The 22,280-nt window shown below is 33.9% G+C and overlaps 1 protein-coding gene across 1 annotated transcript in view; it reads right to left on the bottom strand.

Moving 5' to 3' along the window:
• The window catches only part of LOC149803517 (40-kDa huntingtin-associated protein-like), a 42,871-nt gene extending 34,834 nt beyond the window's left edge, over positions 1-8,037 (bottom strand). The window contains exons 1-3 of the mRNA XM_089953265.1: positions 7,718-8,037; positions 4,401-4,447; positions 1,514-1,586 (exon numbers count right to left, since the gene is read on the bottom strand). Of these exons, the coding sequence (XP_089809391.1) occupies positions 1,514-1,586; positions 4,401-4,447; positions 7,718-7,776 (179 nt within the window). The 5' untranslated portion in view covers positions 7,777-8,037. The remainder of the gene's footprint in view (positions 1-1,513; positions 1,587-4,400; positions 4,448-7,717) is intronic.
• Between the last annotated feature and the right edge of the window lie 14,243 nt (positions 8,038-22,280).

The following is a 22,280-nucleotide window of genomic DNA, read 5'->3' as shown; positions in this document are numbered from 1 at the left end:
TCTGCAGCAAATACAGGACAAAGTTTGAATTTTGCCGTATTGGTAGGGACAGCTGGTTTGCCAGGAGTATGGTCAGTGTTGTAACCAACCATGCAAAAGTCAGTCCAGTTGGTGCCAGTACCAGCTGTGTCAAAGACAAGGATGGATGGACAGACCTATCACATAAATCACCTTACACAAGGTGAAACAGACAGATCTCATTAAGATCTCCTTAAATGTAAAGAAATGAAGCTGCAGACCAGGTGAGATAGATGGGTCTTTCAGTAAGACCCCCTCAATGAGATGGATGGACTGGCTGGATGACCAGCTCAACTGTAGGATATCATGGACAGATCTATCACTAAATTGCATTCATAAAATGCTCGTGTAGCATCAATCCAGATGAGACAGATCTGTCACTAAGATCCCCATCAATGTAGCTGTATATAGTTCCAGCATGGTACGATAGACAGCTCTATCACTGAGATCTCCATAAATTGTAGAAAGCTGTAGGCCTGGCAAGACAGATGGATCCTTCAGCAAGATTCCCTGAATGAGTAGCTGGATTGGTAGGATGGCTGACTGAACTGGTTGGATGATCTCAAAATATCACAAAATAATGACTGCAACATGTAGTAAATACCTTTATATTTAATACTATACCGACTTTGTCAATTGATGGTCAATAATCTACAAGATTGGATTTGATTCTGTGACAGGTATTAGATAGAAATTATATACCAGTAAAAGCTAAAGCTAATAAACAACAATAGCCACCTAGCAGAGGTGTAGGGAGGTAAGAAAAAGGTTTGAGAGTTTCTTCCCTTTATCTATATGGAGAATACACAGGAAAGTCAAATTTTTCAGTGTTCAGTGCTTGCTGGATTAGAGAGGATGCTGAGCTTCTTCCTACTTTAATGTGCTATGGGAATCTATTCAAAGGAGACGCATGACCTTCCAGATGCCATATCAACTTGGCCTTTGAATTTCTTCTCAATACACATGTACATTTTGGCAGGAAAATGATGTAAGCATATGTTGAGTTTCCAGACCTTGATTGATATTGTAAGTATTGTTGTGAGTAGACCATATCAACAAATGATAACCGTGAAGCACATGTACCTAAAAGCACTCAGAGAAAATTGATACATTTCCTGTGGTGGTTTTAAATATCGGCACCCTCATTCAAGGTCATTAGCACCTATTCAACAAAATACAGTAATAGACTTGCATCTTAAAACATTTGTAGTATATTTAATCAATATTTAGTCTAAATTTAAAAGAAAGATCACAAATAAAAAGAAAACCATTTTTACTTTGTTCTGGGAATTTAGCATACCCTACAATGATATAGAAACTCACTTGTACATTTATCAGTTTATTTATGCATGTGACATTATCATGATAATCAAATTGGTACATACACTGACCAATTAAATATAATATCTGACTATGAAATCTGGAAAGATCTGCTCAATATATAAATCTATGCTCTTCTAACCCCACAATCACCCTGTGGTTATATGGTAATTACCTGGCCTGGGCAAGACAGCAGAAAGCAGCAAACTGGGGACAATCCTGCTGCCTCAAAGACTTAGCTAGAGCACCTGAAATTTATTTCAAATTCATCTCATAAAAATTTGGAGCAAGTCAGAGAAAGGAAAGCAATTTAACTTATCAACTAGGTACATCAGATTAAATTCTTTAAGCTCATTTAGTGTCTATGTATCTTTTTATACTAATAAATTTGAGCTTATTCAGTGAATGGAGTATAGTAGTCAGTACTATACTCTATGAAACCGCGATTGTGACAAAAGGCTAATATATGGTAGGAGTATAGTAGTCAGTACTATACTCTATGAAACTGCGAAGGTGACAAAAGGCTAATATATGGTAGGAGACAGGAATTTTTAAAACTTATTTAGAACATGAAACATTTATTATTCAGAACTACCAATCATGATTTTCACTTTGTCAAAGGATTTGTTTTGATTTTGTTGTTTTTACTGGTTTTCACATCACTTTTAACATATAATCAACTGTATCAAACTGCTGAAATGGAAACTAAACACCTTTTCCAAGGACACAATGAAGCCATTGACACAGGCTGGCCTTGGCAGGTATCAAACCCTTGGCCATCGAATTACAAGTCTGATGTTCTACCAATTGAGCATGGCTCCCCTTAAAACATGATGAATGCATATACAATTTGTAATGGAAATAAAACTTTCTGCGATACAGCAAGTTAGATACAAAACAAGTGTGTGAGTGTGTGTGTATATATACACAGACATACAGAGACATATACACACAGTCAAACCTTGCCTTAACAGTCACCTTTTTATTAGACAGTCACCTAGTCTCCACAGCTAGTCACATTTAATCTTTGGAATTTCTTCTATCAAAGTCATATATTAAATGATCACCTGTTTTTAACAGCCAGGCGATTTCTAACCAAACAATGGTTTCTTACTGATGTAATCAGTCTCTTAAGTGAATATTCACGGTACTTAAAGTCAATATGCCAGTGTCATGTATAAAAGGCTAACCTCTCCATTTTTATCTCAACAATCTGAATTAAGCCACATTACTGTTGTAAATCTGTTAATTGAATAAACATTCCAGGTACTCTTAAAAGCTTCCACCTCCACCCTCCATACTAAATGTACTCATCAGACAAGTTTAATTACACAACAAATGTGCTTTAGACTATCAAACTTGACGTATTCAACAATTTCTATCAGTGTCTACTGCATAAGAATAGTTTGGGGGGGGGGCAAGATCATGGAAAGCTCTTCCTATGTATCATATTTGCTTGCCTATAAGTTGATGCAGCATATACGATGAATTTGCACTTTTTTTTATACAATTTTCCATCCTTTATCCACATATAAGTTGATGGTGATTATAAGACAAGGTCACATCAACACCTCAGCTTCATCTTTTTCACTTGGTTCCACACAGCATCATGAATTTTATCCTTTCTGTAACTCAGTAGATTTTCGGGTTATCATCATTAGATGTACCTAAAAGTACCTAATTCGTTTCTCACTAAGTATTTTATATATGAATTATGCACACTTAATGATGCTGACCTAAAAATTTACTAAGAGATATGATATAATTTGTGATGCTATGTGGAATGAAACTAAAGTAACTTCTGGTTTCATGATTATTAATGGTATCACTGTATGTTATTTCAGATTACTGGTAATAAGGAAATTGCAACACTGATGCTAAAATGCTTTTTCCACAGTTTTCTTTTAAACAGAGAGACATTGGGAGGAAGGAATATGTATTTCATTGCATTTTTCTGAGAGATTTCAGCCCTTCCTCATTTTGTTTTGTACCCTACTGTCTCTGTTTAACTGAAGCTTTTGTTAAAGAGAGAAAACACTAATAAATAGTAAATGAAAACAATTAAAATACATACCATACTCCTTAAGTTTCAAAGTTTAAATATTCACAATATTTATATTCATATTGACTCCATTTAGCTTAAATCCCAAGAATGAATATTTAGCATACTGTGTAATTTTCTTTGCAAGTACAACCACCTCTCCATTCATGACAAATAAGATTATTCTTTATGAGTAAGTACATTTACACTTCCTGTAGTTAGGCAGCATTTGCTTTTGTTCTTTGCTTATACTAATTGTTACTTTAAATTGCTGACAGTACATAAGGTGTCACTGGTTGAGAAACTTACATGAATAAGCACCTGGCATTTCCTTTCATTACATGGTACCATATTCACAATACCCTATTGGAAGCCTCATTACCCTATTGGTAACCACACTAATTTGATCTAGTCTGCTAAATATTGCACTCAAAAAGGTGCGAGCTTAGATGATCTGACCACAGCTTAGCATATTTAATTTGCATGTAAACAATGCTGCAAAGCCATGTGGTACTTGGGAAAATGGATATTGTAACTAAAACTAGAAGGAATTTATGAGCAAGATCCCAATGATCTGGTAACTAAACATTACAGATTACAAGCATCAGTCTGGAAATCTCTCTCTCATATCAGGGCATGTTTTATCTGATCATGAGGTAGAAGAAAAATATGATGGAATACCTGTCTTTGTCATGGTGATGCATTTCTAACTTGTCTATTCTAATACACATATATTCAGTCAACTTTAACAATGTATGTTACTAGTGGAAACTGCTTAAGCAATTACATCTCATGTATGTGAATTTAATAACTTACCCTTCACCATGACAACAATGTGAAAGAATGATAAAAACAAAAAACATAAAGGCCGACTTACTATGTAGAGGTCCTAGGTATGTAACCCTTATGTATCTTGGGGCGTTGCTGTGTATGTGTGTGTGTGTGTGTGTATATACATATATATGAATATATCAAGCCATGAGAAAAAAACTTGTGCTATAAATGTATGCACTGTATTTACCATACTGCTCACTTCCTTCTGCTACATTTGGTCTCTTCAAGAATCTCCTGCAAGTTTAAATAAAATTATATGGACTCTACACTATTTTCAATAATAGTCAGGTGATATAGCAATCATCTTAAAAAGAGCTAGTACAATTTTTTTGCATTTGAAATAAGGGTCATTCCTGTACTTCTGTTCTCTCAGAGGAAATGAAATCATAGGTGTCTTAACATGGCCTAATAAATCAGTTGTTGTTGTTGTTGTTCCAGGGTTTAACGCCATTTTTCAGCACAAGATAGGCTATACATGGCGGCCAGTATAACTGGTGGAGGAAGAACCCTGGAAAACCCGGGGAAGAACCACCGACCCACGAGAAGCTACTGGCAGGCCTAATAAATCAGACCCTAAACCTTTAATGATTATGTTGGTATATAAACATATTATGCAAGGTTTTATTTACTAAAAATTCTTGAGAATACAATCTTTTTCTCACATGGGCAACCCCCACCCATACAGCTAAAACAGCCTCATCCAATGGAAAGAAAGTACTGCAACAACAGTCTAACTTATCCCAAGGTGGTTCACTATCATCAATGCACCAATAAATTACAATATTTTCTCTGGCAATATTATATCACAATTGACTCAAACTATTAATTAATCAAAAAAGCAGTGAAATTTTTAAAAAAAATGAGTCCTTTGAAGAGAAAGATTCTCTGCTATGAAAAATGAATTTTTAGGAATTCAATATGACCATCTCATCTTTTTAACTGCTGAGTGTTAAAACCATCTCTGACATTTCTTTGTTCAGTGATAATGAAATAAGATCTTGAAATCAGTTGCTATGGTGGACATACCTGATGTCAAATTAGCACCATTTTTATTTGGGACAAAGCAGAAAATACAAAAGTCTTTTGGTGAAACCCCATATCATAATGATCATCCATTCAGAAGGAATAGCGACAACAAGATTTCCAAGCCAGCCATCATAGCAGCCATACATACTGGACATATGACTGGTACCATTTTCATCTAAGACCACAGAGGTATCATGAGAAATCTACTGGTGAAAACCCCATGTTGATGTAGCCATCCATTTGTGAGAAGTATGTGTGTGTGTCATTTAGATTTTTAAAGTAGCTTTAACAAGTTTTCAGTCATATCGCTATGATGTCTGCAGTGGGACAGTTTATAGTGATGTCTAGCACTGGGGCATCATGCCACAGACACTTGGCATCATGTTCCACCCAGTCACATTATCCTGACACCAGGCTGACCAGTCCTAACACTAACATCTTAATGCTGAGAGCCAAGCCAGGCAGCTGTTTGTACCATTTTTACAAGTCTTGGGCATGACTTGGCAGGAAGTTTGAACCTGTGACCTCCTGCATCCGAGGCAGATGCTCTAACCACTAGGATACTGGAGTGGTCTGGGAAAAGTATAGATAACAATATTCTCAAGACAGCAACCATGGCCATAACGAAGGTTAGTCATTTTCATTTAGGACCAACTAGACACCATAAGAACTCTTCTGATGAAAACATGTCCAAATTACTCCATTTAAGAAGAGTTGTGCAAACAAGATTTTTTAAGATGGTCACATATTGGACAAAGTACTGTTTTAAGTTAGGATCAACAAAACATTAAAAGATGTCTATTGGTGAAAACTGCATGCTGATATGACCATTCATTCAGGAGAAGTAGTGATAACAAGGTTTTCAAGCTGGTCACTGTGGCAGCCATTATTACACTTCAGCCTGGCATCATTTTCAATCAGGACCAACTAGACATCATAAGAAGCCTTCTGTTGAAAAACACCATATCAATATGATTTTGCATGCAGAAGTAATGATAACCAAATTTTTTCAACCTCAGATCAATCAAATGTTTACAATCTCAGATAAACATCATTCTCATTTAGACCAACTTGACGTCATAAGTCCTTTGAATGGAAATCCCCATTTCTAAACATTCATCACGAGTAGCAACAAGAAGATTTTAGAGATGGCTGATTTGTTGGCCATATTGGACAACACAAAAAGTCTTTTATCGCAAACATCATGTTCATGCAACCAACAATTCAGGTGGAGTAGCAATATAACAAAAACAAGCTTTTCAAGACAGCTGATATGGTGATCAAACTTGATGTCAGATCAATAACATTTTCATTCAGAAACAACCTGACATCACATGAAATCTTTCAGTGAAAATCTCATGTTGATACAACCAATCATTCAGAATGACAACAAGATTTTCAAGCAGGCCAATATTGGTGGCCATACTGTATGTCAGATTGACACCATTTTCATTTAGGACCAACTAGAATAAGGCATGAATTTGTGTGTAAAGTTTTATGGCAATCCTCCAAGTAGTTTAGGGAGGGTAGTGACAACAATTTTGTGCTAATAGACAACATGACAATGGATGGTCAATGGAAAAAAGCCATCCTATAAGCTCTTCTGGTTAGTGATCAGTAGAGCTAAATACTGACTTCATGTACCTACCATATCCAGCTAAGCAACTGTTTGACACACTGTTTAATAATACTTGTCTATTTTGAGAAGGATTACAATTCTTTTTTAATAATTACAAGTCAAAATTCATTTTTCAGATGATACAATGTCTTTAGATTCCTTTGGGTAAATAGTTGGTTGGGTTTTTTTTCCAGCCAGAGTTGTTGTAGTTGTTGTTGTAGGGTTTAACGCCATTTTTCAGCACATGATAGGCTATACATGGTGGCCAGTATTAATGGTGGAGGAAGAACCCAGGAAAACCCTAGAAAGAACCACCGACCCACGAAAAGCTACTGGCAAGCTTTCTCACATACCCACATTGGCTGAATCCGAGACTCGAGCCCCTGCAGACAGAGGTGAGATGGCAGTGATCTGTAACGGAGAGCGCTGTAGACCACTCGGCCACTCGAGGCCCCTCCAGCCAGAGTGTTCTTTACATTTGTATGCTTACTGCAAATATTTATTACCAATATACCTCTCCTAAAAGTGCATACATGCTTTAAATCATTTTTGTGTATCTAAACAATGTTCTAAGCACATTTAAAAGACATAGGCAATATTTGTCTTGATCCATTCTGGGAATTCAGCTTCTCCTACAGCAGATGTATGCAATGGTACAAAAATGTTTGTTTGCATACATGTATATTTTATTTTAATGTATGTATGCATTACTATCTTGATACATATTTTATCAACAGTTATTATGATATAACATGGACTTCAGTATCCAACTCTTGATTGCAGTTTTATAAATCTTAATGTGATTAATTTTATAAACACTATTGCACACAGAAAGAGACGGACATGTATTAAGTAGTTACTTTTTAAGCTTGTTGGTAATAGCTCTGTACTTTCCTAAAACGTCCGTATCCCGCTCCATTCTATATTGAAAGATATACCGGTACAGCTATCACATAAACGTCAGTTGTTGCAACTTATAAAGTCGGATCTCAGTTATAAAGTGTAAATTGCAAACATAAATGTAGAATCGCCAAAACTGCCAATATAACAGCAACTATACTTTGGCAGTAGAGTTCAGAGGATTGTAAAATGTTAACATATTTCTTGCGCAACAAAAACTAAATTAAAAATTGACATTTGTGTACAATTGCTATACTGTTATTATTTTATCAGAGTTGTCTCCCCATACGGAAGTATTAAACACTTTATGAACCAAATTAAGATGCCGATGCGATTGTTATAATAAAAATTATGTGACATGGATTCAAATCGATTATTGTCAACAACAATTTCATGAGCATAAATTTTGGCTAATTACGCGTGGCCAAGGAATTCGCATTAATATTATTGACTGTAAAGACTTGTACAAATTTTAACGCTATAATTGTAGACTTTTACAAAACTGCATCATTTTTATGTGTTACATTATTGCGTTGATCTCTCATTGTTGATCGAATTTAACCTGGCTAATTCGAAGGTATTGAGATGGATGCTTGCCTGCATTGTCAAAGTCTATCGATAATTTGCCAAACTGTTATGGCATGAATGTGCTGAGTAAACTATATTTGTAAAATGTAATGACAATAAGATGTTTTGATTTATACTTTTTAAGAATAATATACAATTGCAGAAAAGGAAAACTAAACCCGTATTCATAATATTAAAATAACTGCCCTCAAAGACTATTAAAACAAATGGTTTGTTGCATGATCATATAGACCAATGTTCAGTTGTGCATAAAAAAAAAACACATTCCATCATCGTCATCATCTTCTTCTTTTTCTTCTTATTCTTCCTATTTACTGTGTATGCACACGTGAACATCATTATTTAAAAATCGATTTCTCCTACAGCTTCTTTTTTCAACTTTAGTAATCAAAGTTAGGGTTCTTGTGCAGCGGACCTTTTCCTACATGGAAAGGAATTGTGTGTTAAATAGAAGCATAGATGGCGAGCAGACCTTTTTTTGCTAGAACGTCATGTTTGAAAAAATAAGGCTTCCTACGAAAACCAAATAAATAAGGCCAATAACGTTGAACCAGAGCCTCTTACTGACCGATAGTTTCTCTAATTGGGTTAGGTTTTTTTTTTTTTTTTTTTTGTCGTTTGTGTTTACCCACCGTGACACTTATCTGAGGCCGCACCCTGTCTGCTGCTATAATTAAATCATTAGTATATCAATAATGGAATCTTACACTAGTAGCTTAGCTCGAGAAAGATTAGAAGGAATCAAAAAAATCTTCCTGCTCGTGACGCTCTTAAAAAAAAAAACACTTGAAGAACGTCAAGAACGTCAAGAAGCACAAGTTGAATATGCAAAAGTAAAAGAACGATCTCTTAAACTTATTACTGAGAAAGTTGCGGAAGTAACTTAGAGTCTTCTTCCGGCATTAAAACAAACTGATGAGCAAACTGAAAAGATAGCAAGAAAAACTAAACAGACAAAAGAGGTTTTAAGAGATCTTCCAGCTAAAATAGCTGCTGCTCAACCTCAACCTTCCCATTGGTCACAACCAGAACTTGAAGATGAAGAAATACTTGAAGGTGCGGATGGTGAAGAATCAGAATCTAAACCACAAAAAAAGAAAAGATAAAACTAACATAGTGGAAAAATTTAATCCAGGAATTATTAATAAAATTTTAAAAAATTAATGACATTAAAAATAATACTAAATACCCGGGTATGAAAATATAAATTTAAAAAGAAATACGGTACTAGCCAGGCTAGAGATAATGATCATGAATTTCTAAAAATCTAACCAATATAGATAAACGTGACAGAAAAAAAAAGTATACTAGGATTTTCAGCGCAGAAACAAGCCCAGATGGCATCAAAGATTTTAAGAAAAGTTGATGGTCAACCAGGTCCTTTTAGGAAAATGGTTAAACCTGAAATTATTGAAGAACTAAAAACTCCACTAAATTATTTGATATAGCTGCATATGGATATGATGAAAAAGAAAAATATAAATGCCTCAATTTCTTCAAAAGTGACTTCCAGGAAAATGGTCTAGTGAAGTGTATGGAGTTGCAGGTGGTTTAGATAAAATTAATTGGAATGACCCAAGTGTAATACATTTTTAAAAAAAAAACAGTAACAGAATATAAAGAAAAAAGAGAAAAACAAAGACGACAGCAACGGGAAGAGGGGAAAATGATGAAGATGAGATGTTCTTACTGAACTGTTGGGAAATCTGAACCCAAAACCGTAAGTGGATTAGGAATCTGTCCTGACAGTGTACTTGCCGATGTTGACCGACTCGAAGTTATGATCGCAGGAAAACGATCAGGAAATAATTCTCCAGAAATTATTAAAGAAATATCTTATATTTGCCGAAGGTTATTTAGATGCGGTGTTATGGATGGTAATGTTTATCATTCTCTCAATAATGAAATCGATGATGATTATTACAGCGACTGAAAACAATTAATTAATCAGCATGTAATTTAAAAAATGATTATACACAATGCTCAACGTGGACCTGTAATAGTTAGGGTAGTAAAGTCACGATTGTCAACGTACAAAGCGTTTTACGGAGATGGACTTGATGATGATGTTCAACGTTTATATAAGAGAATAGCTCCAAAAGCAATACCGATTGCAAAACAATTATAAATGAAAGCTATTGGCGCTATTTGCGATAAAGGTATCAGTGCTGTCGGTATTGCTGCCGGTAAAGCATCTTCACCAATACAAGGAAGATTGGCATGATTAGTATGAAGAAAACCACAGCCAGTAAAATTACCCAGCACTGAAGTTATGCCCGCAAATATCAGTAAAATAATAAATCAAGCTGCAAATAAAAAAACTAGCAGAGTTGGCTGATAATGAAAAATTAGCAAAGTTGACTGATGGAAAATTAGCAAAGTTGACAAATGAAATTTGCCGATAAAAACAAGTTTTATTCCAGGAAGTGGTCTTCGTGTTAGACGAAGATAATTACGACAAAATGTTCAAACTTATATCCGATCCAGCGTTTGATATGGACGCACCAATTCTCAAAGATGAATCTGTACGCGATTATCAATAGTATTCTTATGACGCACGTATACCAAATCAGCGTGGTCGAATAGAACTACAAGTTCAAGATACAAGCAGATATGTTTGGCCTGCTGAAGCATTTATTGAAGGGGAAGGAGAGCTTGTAACAGAAGTCCTTCTTAATACTGCATATGGAGCCGATGTTATAGTTGGTTTTGTTAACAATGGTATTATGGAACTGTTTGATAGCGCTACGTACATGATCGACGCAAAAAATATTGAAACAATTAAAAAAGACGTTGATTTTGCTACAACGATGATAAATTTAGCAAGATAGTCAGATGATTATACAAGATCAGCTGGTCCGTCAATGATGTTTGCCAAAGATAACACTGATCATCCTGAAAGTGACCCGTATGATATAGGACGACCAAGAAACAGTGCAGGCGCTGGTGACGCTGATATTAAAAATATGATTATTATCACCAAACCAAATAATAACCTAGGATTGTCTATACGTAAATCAATATTGAAAGATGGTCGTAGAAGATTTTCATGTGCAATTCCATTATTACATATTTTTGGATTTTTTAGAAATGTCAGACACGTTATCTTTGGAGAGAAACATACAGTTGTGCTTGTGAGAAACGGTAATGATAATGGTGCTATTTGCCGACCAGCCACTGCCGATGTTGGTAAAGTAATATTATTCAAACTTTCACTGTGGATGCCAGTAATGACTCTAACAATTGGTGAAGAAGAAAGATTAATTAGTTTTATGAATTCAGGCAGAAAATCATTATTATCAATGTTGACAGTAGCTACAGATAACACTCAAAGTAATATTTCAGGGTTATTTACATGGTATATTGCAGCACAACAAGGAGTTTCTGCACCAAGACATATATTTATTTTATGCTAAGCAGTGAATTACTTGATTTTCTAATTAAAATAATATTGATATTTCACTGTAGTGAAAAAAATAACAATATTTTTTCACTACAGGAACTACTTTTTTTGACAGAACATACTTACCTCCCCTTGATTTTCTGTCATTGAACTACGTTTTCCTTATTTAGTGTTTGTTTTCTTAATAATAATCCCTGTCTGTTATCCTTGAAACTTGTAGTTTGTTATTCTGGAAATATCAGTTAATTTTTATCAATCTGCTGTGGAACTAATTTTGTTCGCAGGTACACATAGTACAGCAGAACATGTACGGTAAACAGCTGACATTACCGTAAGAAATCTGCTAATTCACTGTGTCACAAACTTTAGGTAGCCAACGTATGTGAGCATAAAATAAAAAAGAATATTTACTTGAAACGAATGAATAACGGATACATTTCATCTCGTTGGTGAAAAACTTTAGTATTTTCACTCGTGGCTTCGCCACTCGTAAAAATAGTGAGTATTTTCATCCACTCGATGAAATATATCCGTTATTCACTCGTTTCAAGCAAATATCCTCTATATATAGCGCTTTACAAAAAGATGAACGATTAAATAATCAAGAAAATAGTCATATGATATTTGATAATTTTAATGTTAGTGAAGTTTCTTTACGGATAAATAGACATAAGGAACCATCTGAAGATATAACTTTCAATTTTGAAAATAACTACGTAGCACGTGCATATCTACGTTTAATGACATTTGTGGGACGTGATCAAAATATAGACACTGGTTTACAAATATCTAAGATTTTTAAAATCTCTATCCAATCTATTATTTTTCAATGGAGCATATAGAAGTATTCAAACAATCTGTCGTTGATATTCATTTTAAAACTCGCGTGAACACAGCTGGTGGTGTTAATTATAAAGAAATTGCAGTCATACTCAGCGATAAAGCAATGTTACATGAAGGCAATGGGGGACGAATGAGAGTTGTTGATGCTCCAGTACAAAATATGTAATTAAATCGCTCACGATATTTATAATGTCATATCATCATGTTAGCGTTACTCTGACTCCTGGTCAGATTAAAGAGCTTCAATCAATCAAACTCAGCAAAGAACTGTGGAAAAAAAATATCACTAAAAAGATCAGATCACAGTTGGTCAAAATTAGTTATCAATGACAGAACGTCAACACAGACATTTTTCAATAGCGCTAAACAATAAAAAAAACTCAATATTTTTGCTGGTGCAGTTAAAGACTCAATTAAAACAGGCGGTATATTTCCACTTCTTGCAGCTATACCAGCGTTAATAGACGCTGCTGCACCAGCTGCTGCAAAGGCAGCTGCACTTGGTGCTGTTGGAACTGCTGCTGCGATGGCATTAAAGAAAGCAACAGGACAAAGATTTTAAAAAAGGGGAAGGGGTCTAAGAATACCAGGAACTCCTTATTGATACGGAAAAAGCCAGAGATTTCCAGGAACTCTTCGTTAATCTTTCCAATTTAAAATTTTGATTTACTTGATGCTGCTAAAAATTAAATATAAAAAATGTCAGAGGTGTTTGTATGCGCAATCAATTACCGAAACAACCAAACAATTTTGAAACCGGTATCATTAATCTCGATAAATGTTCTGGTCCAGGTACTCATTGGGTTGCATACGCAATTGATCCACGTGGAATTATTTATTTAGATTCGTATGGGTTGGCTCCACAAAAAAGAATTTATAAGTTAAGTAAACACAATAAAAACTCCAGTCTGGTATTCAACATTACTAGCACAAACAATAACCGATCCGCCAATATGTGGCCGTGAAGAAATTGCTGTACTCGATGCTATATTTTCATCAAAATTACCGCCTCATAAAGTCGTGAACGAGTATACAAGTAGCCGCTAATCGTTTTAAACAGATCTTAAAGTATAATGGTAGATATTTATGGAAGATCTTCTCACCTGAGTAAAACTCAGCAAGGCGACTTATCTAAATATGCAACCTTTCACGAGGTCAAGGATGAACTCGCTAATCTTTTGAGTCTTGCAAATGTGGACCAAAACGAAGTCGTTGTTTTTCAGGATAAACAAGAACGATTAAAGACGATTCACTTCCGGTTGACAGATATTCTGCGGGCTTCAGATGCAACAGAGGATAAACTTAGTGGTGTTTACTAAAAACGGTAAAATTAAAAAATCAGTTGAATCAGTTCTATCAATCATGGGGGAAATCGCTGGACCTATCAGAAGAATTGGAGATATTATGTACGGCGATCTAAGCATGATTAAAAAAAAACAATTATTGATGTGAGAGTACCAAAATCAGATGATGATGTGGTAACATAAAGATATGTAGACAGCAGCAACAACATCATCAGAACTGAGATCAATGATCGTTTATTAACCACTGGTGATAAAATAACTGGTTCTCTCAAAATGACTCATAATAAAATTACTGGTCGTGGAGAACCAAACTCAAGACATAACGCTGCAACAAAGAAATATGTCGATGATAGCAACATTCCGATGATGAATTCGTTAATAACAATGAAAGATGGAATGTCCACATTTAGAGTCGAATACTCTAATTATGTACAAACGTTTTTAAATTTTCGTAGAAACATAACTAGAGCCATTAATGAATTTTTGGGAAATCCACCAGACATCGACATTAAACTCTCTGACATAAAAAGTTGGATCAGCATTATGGTCACCACTGAAGAAATCCATTAAACATCGGGCTGAGATTACCGGATTATACAGATTTTTCAATTCTTGGAATTACAACATATACAATATCTACTACAATTTCACGGCGTTTTCCACTAACTGGATAAGCTGGATCAATGTTATTGACGTTAGATCAAAACGAAGAAGGAATATTCGTGGTGCAACCCGAAGAAAAAGGTAATCCTGTGCTGTATTTTTGGTGTCTTGAATTAGTTGCTAAACTACCACCTACTTAAAATATAACGAGCTCCCCAAAAAACGTTCAACGTTTTAGATACAATCAAGCACGTAAATGACAAACAAAACTAAAAAATATCGTTGACGAATATACAGTAAAAGTAAACGTAATTTCGCAGACATGTACTTGTCGTTGACATAATTGTATATTCGGTTTCTGCTGTTAAATGCTGAAACCGGCGTATTATTATCGACAAAAACAATGACATCACCAGCAATTGTAACAATTTGTATTTCAGCTGCAACAATTGTCGGTTTTCTTCATCTCATCGTAAAGTTGCATGATTATATATATATATATATATATATATATATATATATATATATATATATATATATATATATATATATATATATATATATATATATATATATATATATATATATATATATATATATATATATATATATATATATATATATATATATATATATATATATATATATATATATATATATATATATATATAATTACTTACAGCACCGGTAGCATATTCCATATTATCATCGTTATTATCAACAAGACTTAATGATAGAAAAATATAAGATTTTGAGTTCAGGGAGATGATTAAAATCCACAAGGAAGTAATAACTTTAATAAAATCTGCTACAGGTTTAAAAAATCAGGATTTGAATAAGAATGTCAACTCCGAACGAGCTAGTTCAGCAGATTGTCGTTAATACAACTCGGTGAAAAACTACGATGATATCAGTAAACTCAACTAATCCAAAATTTAGTGTTAACTTTCCAACTGCAGCTCCAGCGAAAGAAATAGCGCTAGCACGTTTACGAGTATATTACAGATGGCCAAATATCAGATCAAAATCATTTGGTGGATTACGAGCAAACAATTCACTTGTATTTGCAAATTAAAATAAAGATGACTGAACACCTGATTGGCAAGTTGTCAGATTTCCCACAGGTAATGATCAGATTGAACAAATCAAGGATCAATTACAGCGCAGAACAAATCCATAAAAATAGGTAGCACCGTTCACGAAGCAACTTTATTATCTGCAATAGAAATAAACTCTATAGATTATGTTGCAGACATTTATCAATCATCGATCAGAATTGTGTTAGCGTGGCCTGAAATTCCACCTGAATATCAAGGACCATCAAAACCTCAACGAGATGATTTCCTCACGGATAAGAACATATAGAAAAAATACCCATGGATTGCAATAGGACGAATAAAAGGAGATCCTTCTAGTCCTGGAAATTATTTTACTACATCTGATCGCTAAAAACACTTCATAAATTAGCAAGAACAAAATATGATTTTGAACACGAAAACTTTATTCCAGTTATCGATGAGAAAAGATTTTTCGAACTTTATTCTGACGACATTAAAGCTAAATACACACGTGTGCTTGGTGACCTGCGAAATTTATTTTCTAATATCAAGCAATACTACAATAACGATGTAAAACAACAAATCATCGAAACAATACCACATCTAAATCAAGTTATATCAGATTTTGAATATGACAACTGCCTTATTGTTGAAGAGGTGATGTTTGATGAAAAATTAAGTGGAGACACCTCAAAACGTATTAAGTTTAATACTAGACTAAAAGAAAATTTCTCGATCATTATAAAATAACAGAACCAGATCTGTTAAAATTTGTAATGTCAGTACTTACCATTGATGAAATGAAAAAATCAGTCAACGATCTTATTATTGAAAACATTTCAAAAATTGTTGAGTCATGGAGAAAAATGGCCAAACCTGCAAAACTATTCTCAAATATAATAATAATCAATACGGTGGAGCTCGTCATGTATCACATCTAGAATCGCGGTCAGTCTTGTATGTGATGCAATTGATGGCAGCTATCAAATACATCTTTGTAACATAATTAATATTTTTATAATGATTTTTTCGTTAATTTTATAATTTTGATGGGGTAAATAGTACTAAAATACTGAAAATCTGTTGGATTTTATAATTTTGATGGGGTAAGTAGTACAAATATAATGAAAATCTGATCAAAAACAGAATCATTTTTTAAAAACTTGCATAATAATACATGTAAATAGAATTAAAAAAGTTCTGAATCCCTACACTTTGTCATGGATAAATATTAACTTCCATTTTTTGTCTCTACTTTCAGTTTCAAAATCCCCATTACTATTTTCATCAATAACTTTATCATTGTTATCTGACATAAACTTTTACTACTGTCTCACATGCGTGTTAATTTTTTTCGTTACGTATTCATGATCTAACTCTGATCTAATTTTCACGGTTGAGAGATAAACGATTCTTTAAACTTCTGTATCTTTCACGGTACCAAAGATTGGAACATAGACTGTTGGATGAGATTAATAAATCCGTACTGTGCTGGTATTGTTCATCTATCTTCAAATTTACGTGCCTGTAATAATTCAAAATCACAAATAATTTTTTCTGGATCGAGTTGAGACTTTATGACGTCTATCTTTAATTCTTTAATTGCAGCACAAAAGAAAAATTAATATGTTCGTCATTCGTTATTTAAAATATTTAAAACAAAAAATATTAACATAACACAAGACAACGCAACCCCATGTCAAATTGTAGATTGCCAAACTACGTTCTAGCAGGCTCAAGGGAACGAAATATTTACAAAACACAAATCCCGTGTGAAACCCAAGATTGCCAAACGACATTCTAGCAGGTTCAGAGGGCAAGCAATATTTACAGTGTTAATTCTAAGGACGGTACAATACATAAACGGGGGCCTTCTCTACGTTCAACACATTTATGCACACCCTCCCCAATATTCAATTCCGGGAGAGTGCAAACGATCACCCACCACTTGGTGACATGGTGAGGAGGGTGTTTTCTCTGTTGAATTTCGAGCTTTGGAGTAGACTCCCATTTTTTAAATGAAAAATTGAGAAATATCGCGACCGTCGACAGTATGTTAGTCACAGGAGAATAAGACACTCTAGCATTGTACCACTGTACACATCTTACATATATATTTTTCAGAAATTATAATAAAGTTACCTATCCTGGATTTCCTAGAGATGATTATTACAGAAATAAATCTGAATAAGAATTAAATATTATTATATAAAACTACAGATGCCTTGTAATCCTTCATGATAGGATGTTTCACAAATTCTTTTTGCTCCATTTATATAATATTATTTGTCTAAATCATTATTTTGAAAATCGAGCGTGATAATCCTTTGCATTTCATATAATTTTGTCATTATCATCAGTGTTCTTTTAATCATAAAATCTGTTGAGCTCTCTGTACAATGCACACACAACTGCGTGTTTGCTCTAACTCCAACACCATGCTTCAAAAACTCCCTCTCCATACACTTTGTAAATGATATCTGCAGAATTCATTTACGCAAGCTTTATTACATGAAGTTGAAGAACCTATCAAAAGCCATCTTCATTTATACTTTGTTTGAACCATTATATATATATATATATATATATATATATATATATATATATATATATATATATATATATATATATATATATATATATATATATATATATATATATATATATATATATATACACAATGATTCAATTTAAATATATGTTTGTCTTCATTATAATATGGAAAAATTATTATTAGAGATTAAAATTAAGCCTGAATATAGATTCGATCCCTGATCATCGAAGGCGAGCTTTCATTTATCTGATGGAAACTCTGATTAAAAGTATTTGTGATGCTAAAAAGAATATCATACAGATGGCGCAGCTCATGTGTGGTCAACATTTAAAATCATACACAACACCGATGTTATCGATGATATAATGATGTACCAACGAGCAGCGACGATTATTAATTATCTCGATAATCAGAGATACTTTTTCAGAGTAAATTTTATTAAGGAAGTAGATGATACTTGGATTATCAGTGACAAACGTGACCCTATCCTTCATAATGAAAAAACTGCCGTATTGAGTAAAAATTCGAAACCAGGAACGTTGACTGGTATTGACAAACTGTATTATGAAAGAGCGTATACTGTAACCACGGTTATTTATGGAATTTATCCGCTGAATGGTAAACCCAACATTCATGATCTAAAACCGATGAAATTTTCAAAACTAAATTGTGTAGCCGAACAAGTAATGGAACATGTTATAAACACGATACGTGGAAATAAACTTACAGATCAGCCACGTGAAAAAATAAACAAATGGGCTAAATCAGTCAAGGATAAAAGAGCTACAATAAATAAAAGTATAAATCGAAAAGAGCTTCGATTGAAATAACTGATCATAATGCGCATGAGTGGATTAATGCAGTAACAATACTTTCACGAAATCTAATTGTTAATTTTTTTAACGGTGATATATTTGATTTTATTAATCAGATTAGTAAAAGTGATTGTGTATCCATGTGGCTATTTTGAAGCTCTGAAGATGATAGTGATCTGATAAGGCCAGATGGAAGCTTCTGTATCGAAGTAAAAGGCAGATTTGATCAGTTTGTAAGACCTAATGGTGAGATTTATCGAACAGATTTCTTCACACAAAAATGAAAAATCTTACATCAAAATATACCCATGACGATGTCGTACATGAAAAGTTACTCAGCAATTGTTTTACGATTTCATCAGTCGCAGTTCATTTTGCTAGACAGAAAAATTCGTGGAAGCCTACGGGGTTTGATTTTTTTTAATGATATAATATCGAGTGTGAAATACGGACATGGTGGATTATAGAATACTAAATACGATTATGAGGATGTTATTTCGGTTGATATGGTTGCATGTTGTCCAGGAAGTTTTTATGGTATGGGAGAGTGTTCTAAGTATTATAAGTGATTTGGACATCCAACGCATGAGATATCCAGAGTATCGATAAACGGACCACTACCAGATTTTGTTTTGACTGGATTAGCTTGTATCGAGTCATTTAACTTTGCTGAAAATCTTCATCAGATTTGTTGTTTGGTTTGGCAAACATTTTTCAGAAAAAATGTAGCCACCAACAGTATTATTACGATATATGCTTGATGTAAAAATAATATTATTGTTAAAGTAGGTGAAGCAATTACACCATTCCATGCGCAAGAAGAAGTTTGGTTACCAGAACAAAAGAAATATTCTGATGATGAAAATCCTGATATAACTGATTTTAAGAATAAAATAACAACAGATCTTGGCAGAAAAATAATTGGTAAATTCACCTAAGGAGGATCATATGATTATAAACGACATTGTAAAAGACTGATTTATGGATGATGCTGAACTAGATTTAACATTACTGATACAATGAACAGAAATACGTTTATAAGTCAAGAAACAGTTTTCTTGCCGAATGGAACTAAATTTAGTACAATTGTGAGTTATATTGATGTTGTGTCACTGCAGTTTACTTATTTAAGATCTTCAATGCTCGCATACGTTTCGATAAATATATCATCGATGATAACTAAAATTCTGAGTTTGCTGTCAGAGTCGCTACGGATTCATTTTATATTAAGTTTAAAAAAATACAGGATTGCTGGAACAACTACATATCGGCACTTATGCATCATGGGATGAATGGAGAATAAAACTAGAAAAATAAACTTAATTATTCTGAATCTGCTGCCGTTGAAATCAAAATTCACTTCAACAACAATTATTTATGTTACATGCAGATTTTTTAAAAATTTACCTGTACCATTGTGTTATCGATGAGCAGATACGTGACGACAGAACATCGGCGTTGATATACCAGGATCGTCAGAAAAACAAAATCTTGTATTAAATGATCTTGTTTTAGTTCCTTTTAGTGTTGTTGAGAGTGCGTTAACTATGGACAACACCCCATGGACGCTAGGATACGCAATGACGATTCATTCATCACAAGGATTAACCATCTCTGATACAAATGTTTGAATCATCGATGATCATCTAGAATGGTCAAACTTAGTTTATCTCGCAGTGTCTCAAGTCAGAAGAATATCTCAGCTGCGGAGAATTGTCATAGACTTCACAGAAAATAACAATCAAATTCAGGAAACCATTGCTGGCAATCGCGATGATATAGCAAGAAAAAAGTTGGTTATAAACAGTGACAAAAAAATAAGCACAACTTTGATCTCGATGCTGAATTTATCATGACATCAAAACAACAACAGAATAATCACTGTGCTAGCTTCAACACATACTATTGTGGCAGTATTCAGAAAATAATCCAAGACAATTTACTGTGGACAGAATTAACAGTAATTTTGGTCATACACGTGAAAATGTAATGCTTACCTGTCTTGAATATAATCAACGTCAAAGTGCAAGTTTACAAATGTGAATGCTGTGGTAATTGTGTGTCTTCAGGAATTACTTGTAATTGTTCACGTACAAATCCACGTTGAGGGGCAGTTGAATCTAATCTGTAGATTGCAGGTGTACCTGTGGATCTTACCACGCTAGAAATTGTAGATGTCCTAATACTCCAAATAGGATCAGACGCTCTTTTTTACCACCTTCAAGTTCACCGGGTTCATATAAATATCTTACAGTTACATTACCTAGTACTGGTTGTTTTGAAAAGTAATGTCGTTGTATTGGTATGTGTTGTTTTTTTTAATTGCATTAATGGGTTTCATAGAAGTTGTTTGAGTCATTTCATTATTTAACACAGATATCACACTAGGTAATCTTGCAATCCATTCCAGAGATCTTATATCTTTCTGAATTATTGATCTTGCATGTTGATATCCAAATAACTGCTAAGCAAGTGTTCGATTAAATTGTTCAACAATTGCCTGATCACGATGAATTGCAGATTGTCCTCATCTAATTTCGACGTTATGTTTTTTAATCAGAGATGATACTGCACCAACAAATTCCTTGCCAGGATCAACCTGTGGCAAATGTGGCCATCACAATAGTACTCGTTGATAAATTCGTTCAAAAGCGGATACAACTTCAGCGGCTATTTTAGTTAATAATGGCTCTCTTCCTTATATCTACTTGCAACATCAACAACAGTTAACGCTGTTTTGTATGTACGTGAGTGACATCTACCAATAATAATAGTATTGTGTAGTAAAAATAAAAATAAAATATCTGCTTAATGAACTTTATTAGGAGTGCTGGCATTGAAATGTGCATGCTGAATTTGTTTAGGTGGTGGTAGTTAATTTGCCATATTGCCTCTCGTGCTAACCAATTTGCAGCAACAGAACATGTAACATTTTCTGCATCAGCGAGTTTACTAATAATTGCTCCATCTATCCAATATCCTTTTGGGTATAATAAATCGATTCCATTATTTTAATAACTGGATGATTAATTACCAGCCCCTAGCACTAGTTTACCTTTCATCATATATCTTATCAACCAATTAGCTAATGATTCTCTGAAAGATTTATTTTTTATGGAATTTAATGAGCGAATCAACATCACATCTGCAATATGTCGTTGTTGCAGATTATTACTTTTATAAGCTATATCATGAACATGACGTGCTTGACCAATCGCATTTATTGGATACTCTCCAGGTTTTGGTTGATCTCACTCGTCAAGTCAAATATTAATTCAGGTTCCAGGACCACAATACATGTAATTATATCCTGGAAGATGTTTTTCTCCTGGGTATTTAGCTCATGGAATTCCTG

Source organism: Sinohyriopsis cumingii, chromosome 3 (genome assembly GCF_028554795.1).
Source record: "Sinohyriopsis cumingii isolate HCF-2022 chromosome 3, ASM2855479v2, whole genome shotgun sequence".
Classification (NCBI taxonomy): domain Eukaryota; kingdom Metazoa; phylum Mollusca; class Bivalvia; order Unionida; family Unionidae; genus Sinohyriopsis; species Sinohyriopsis cumingii.
This window is presented reverse-complemented; position numbering and strand designations above follow the sequence as displayed.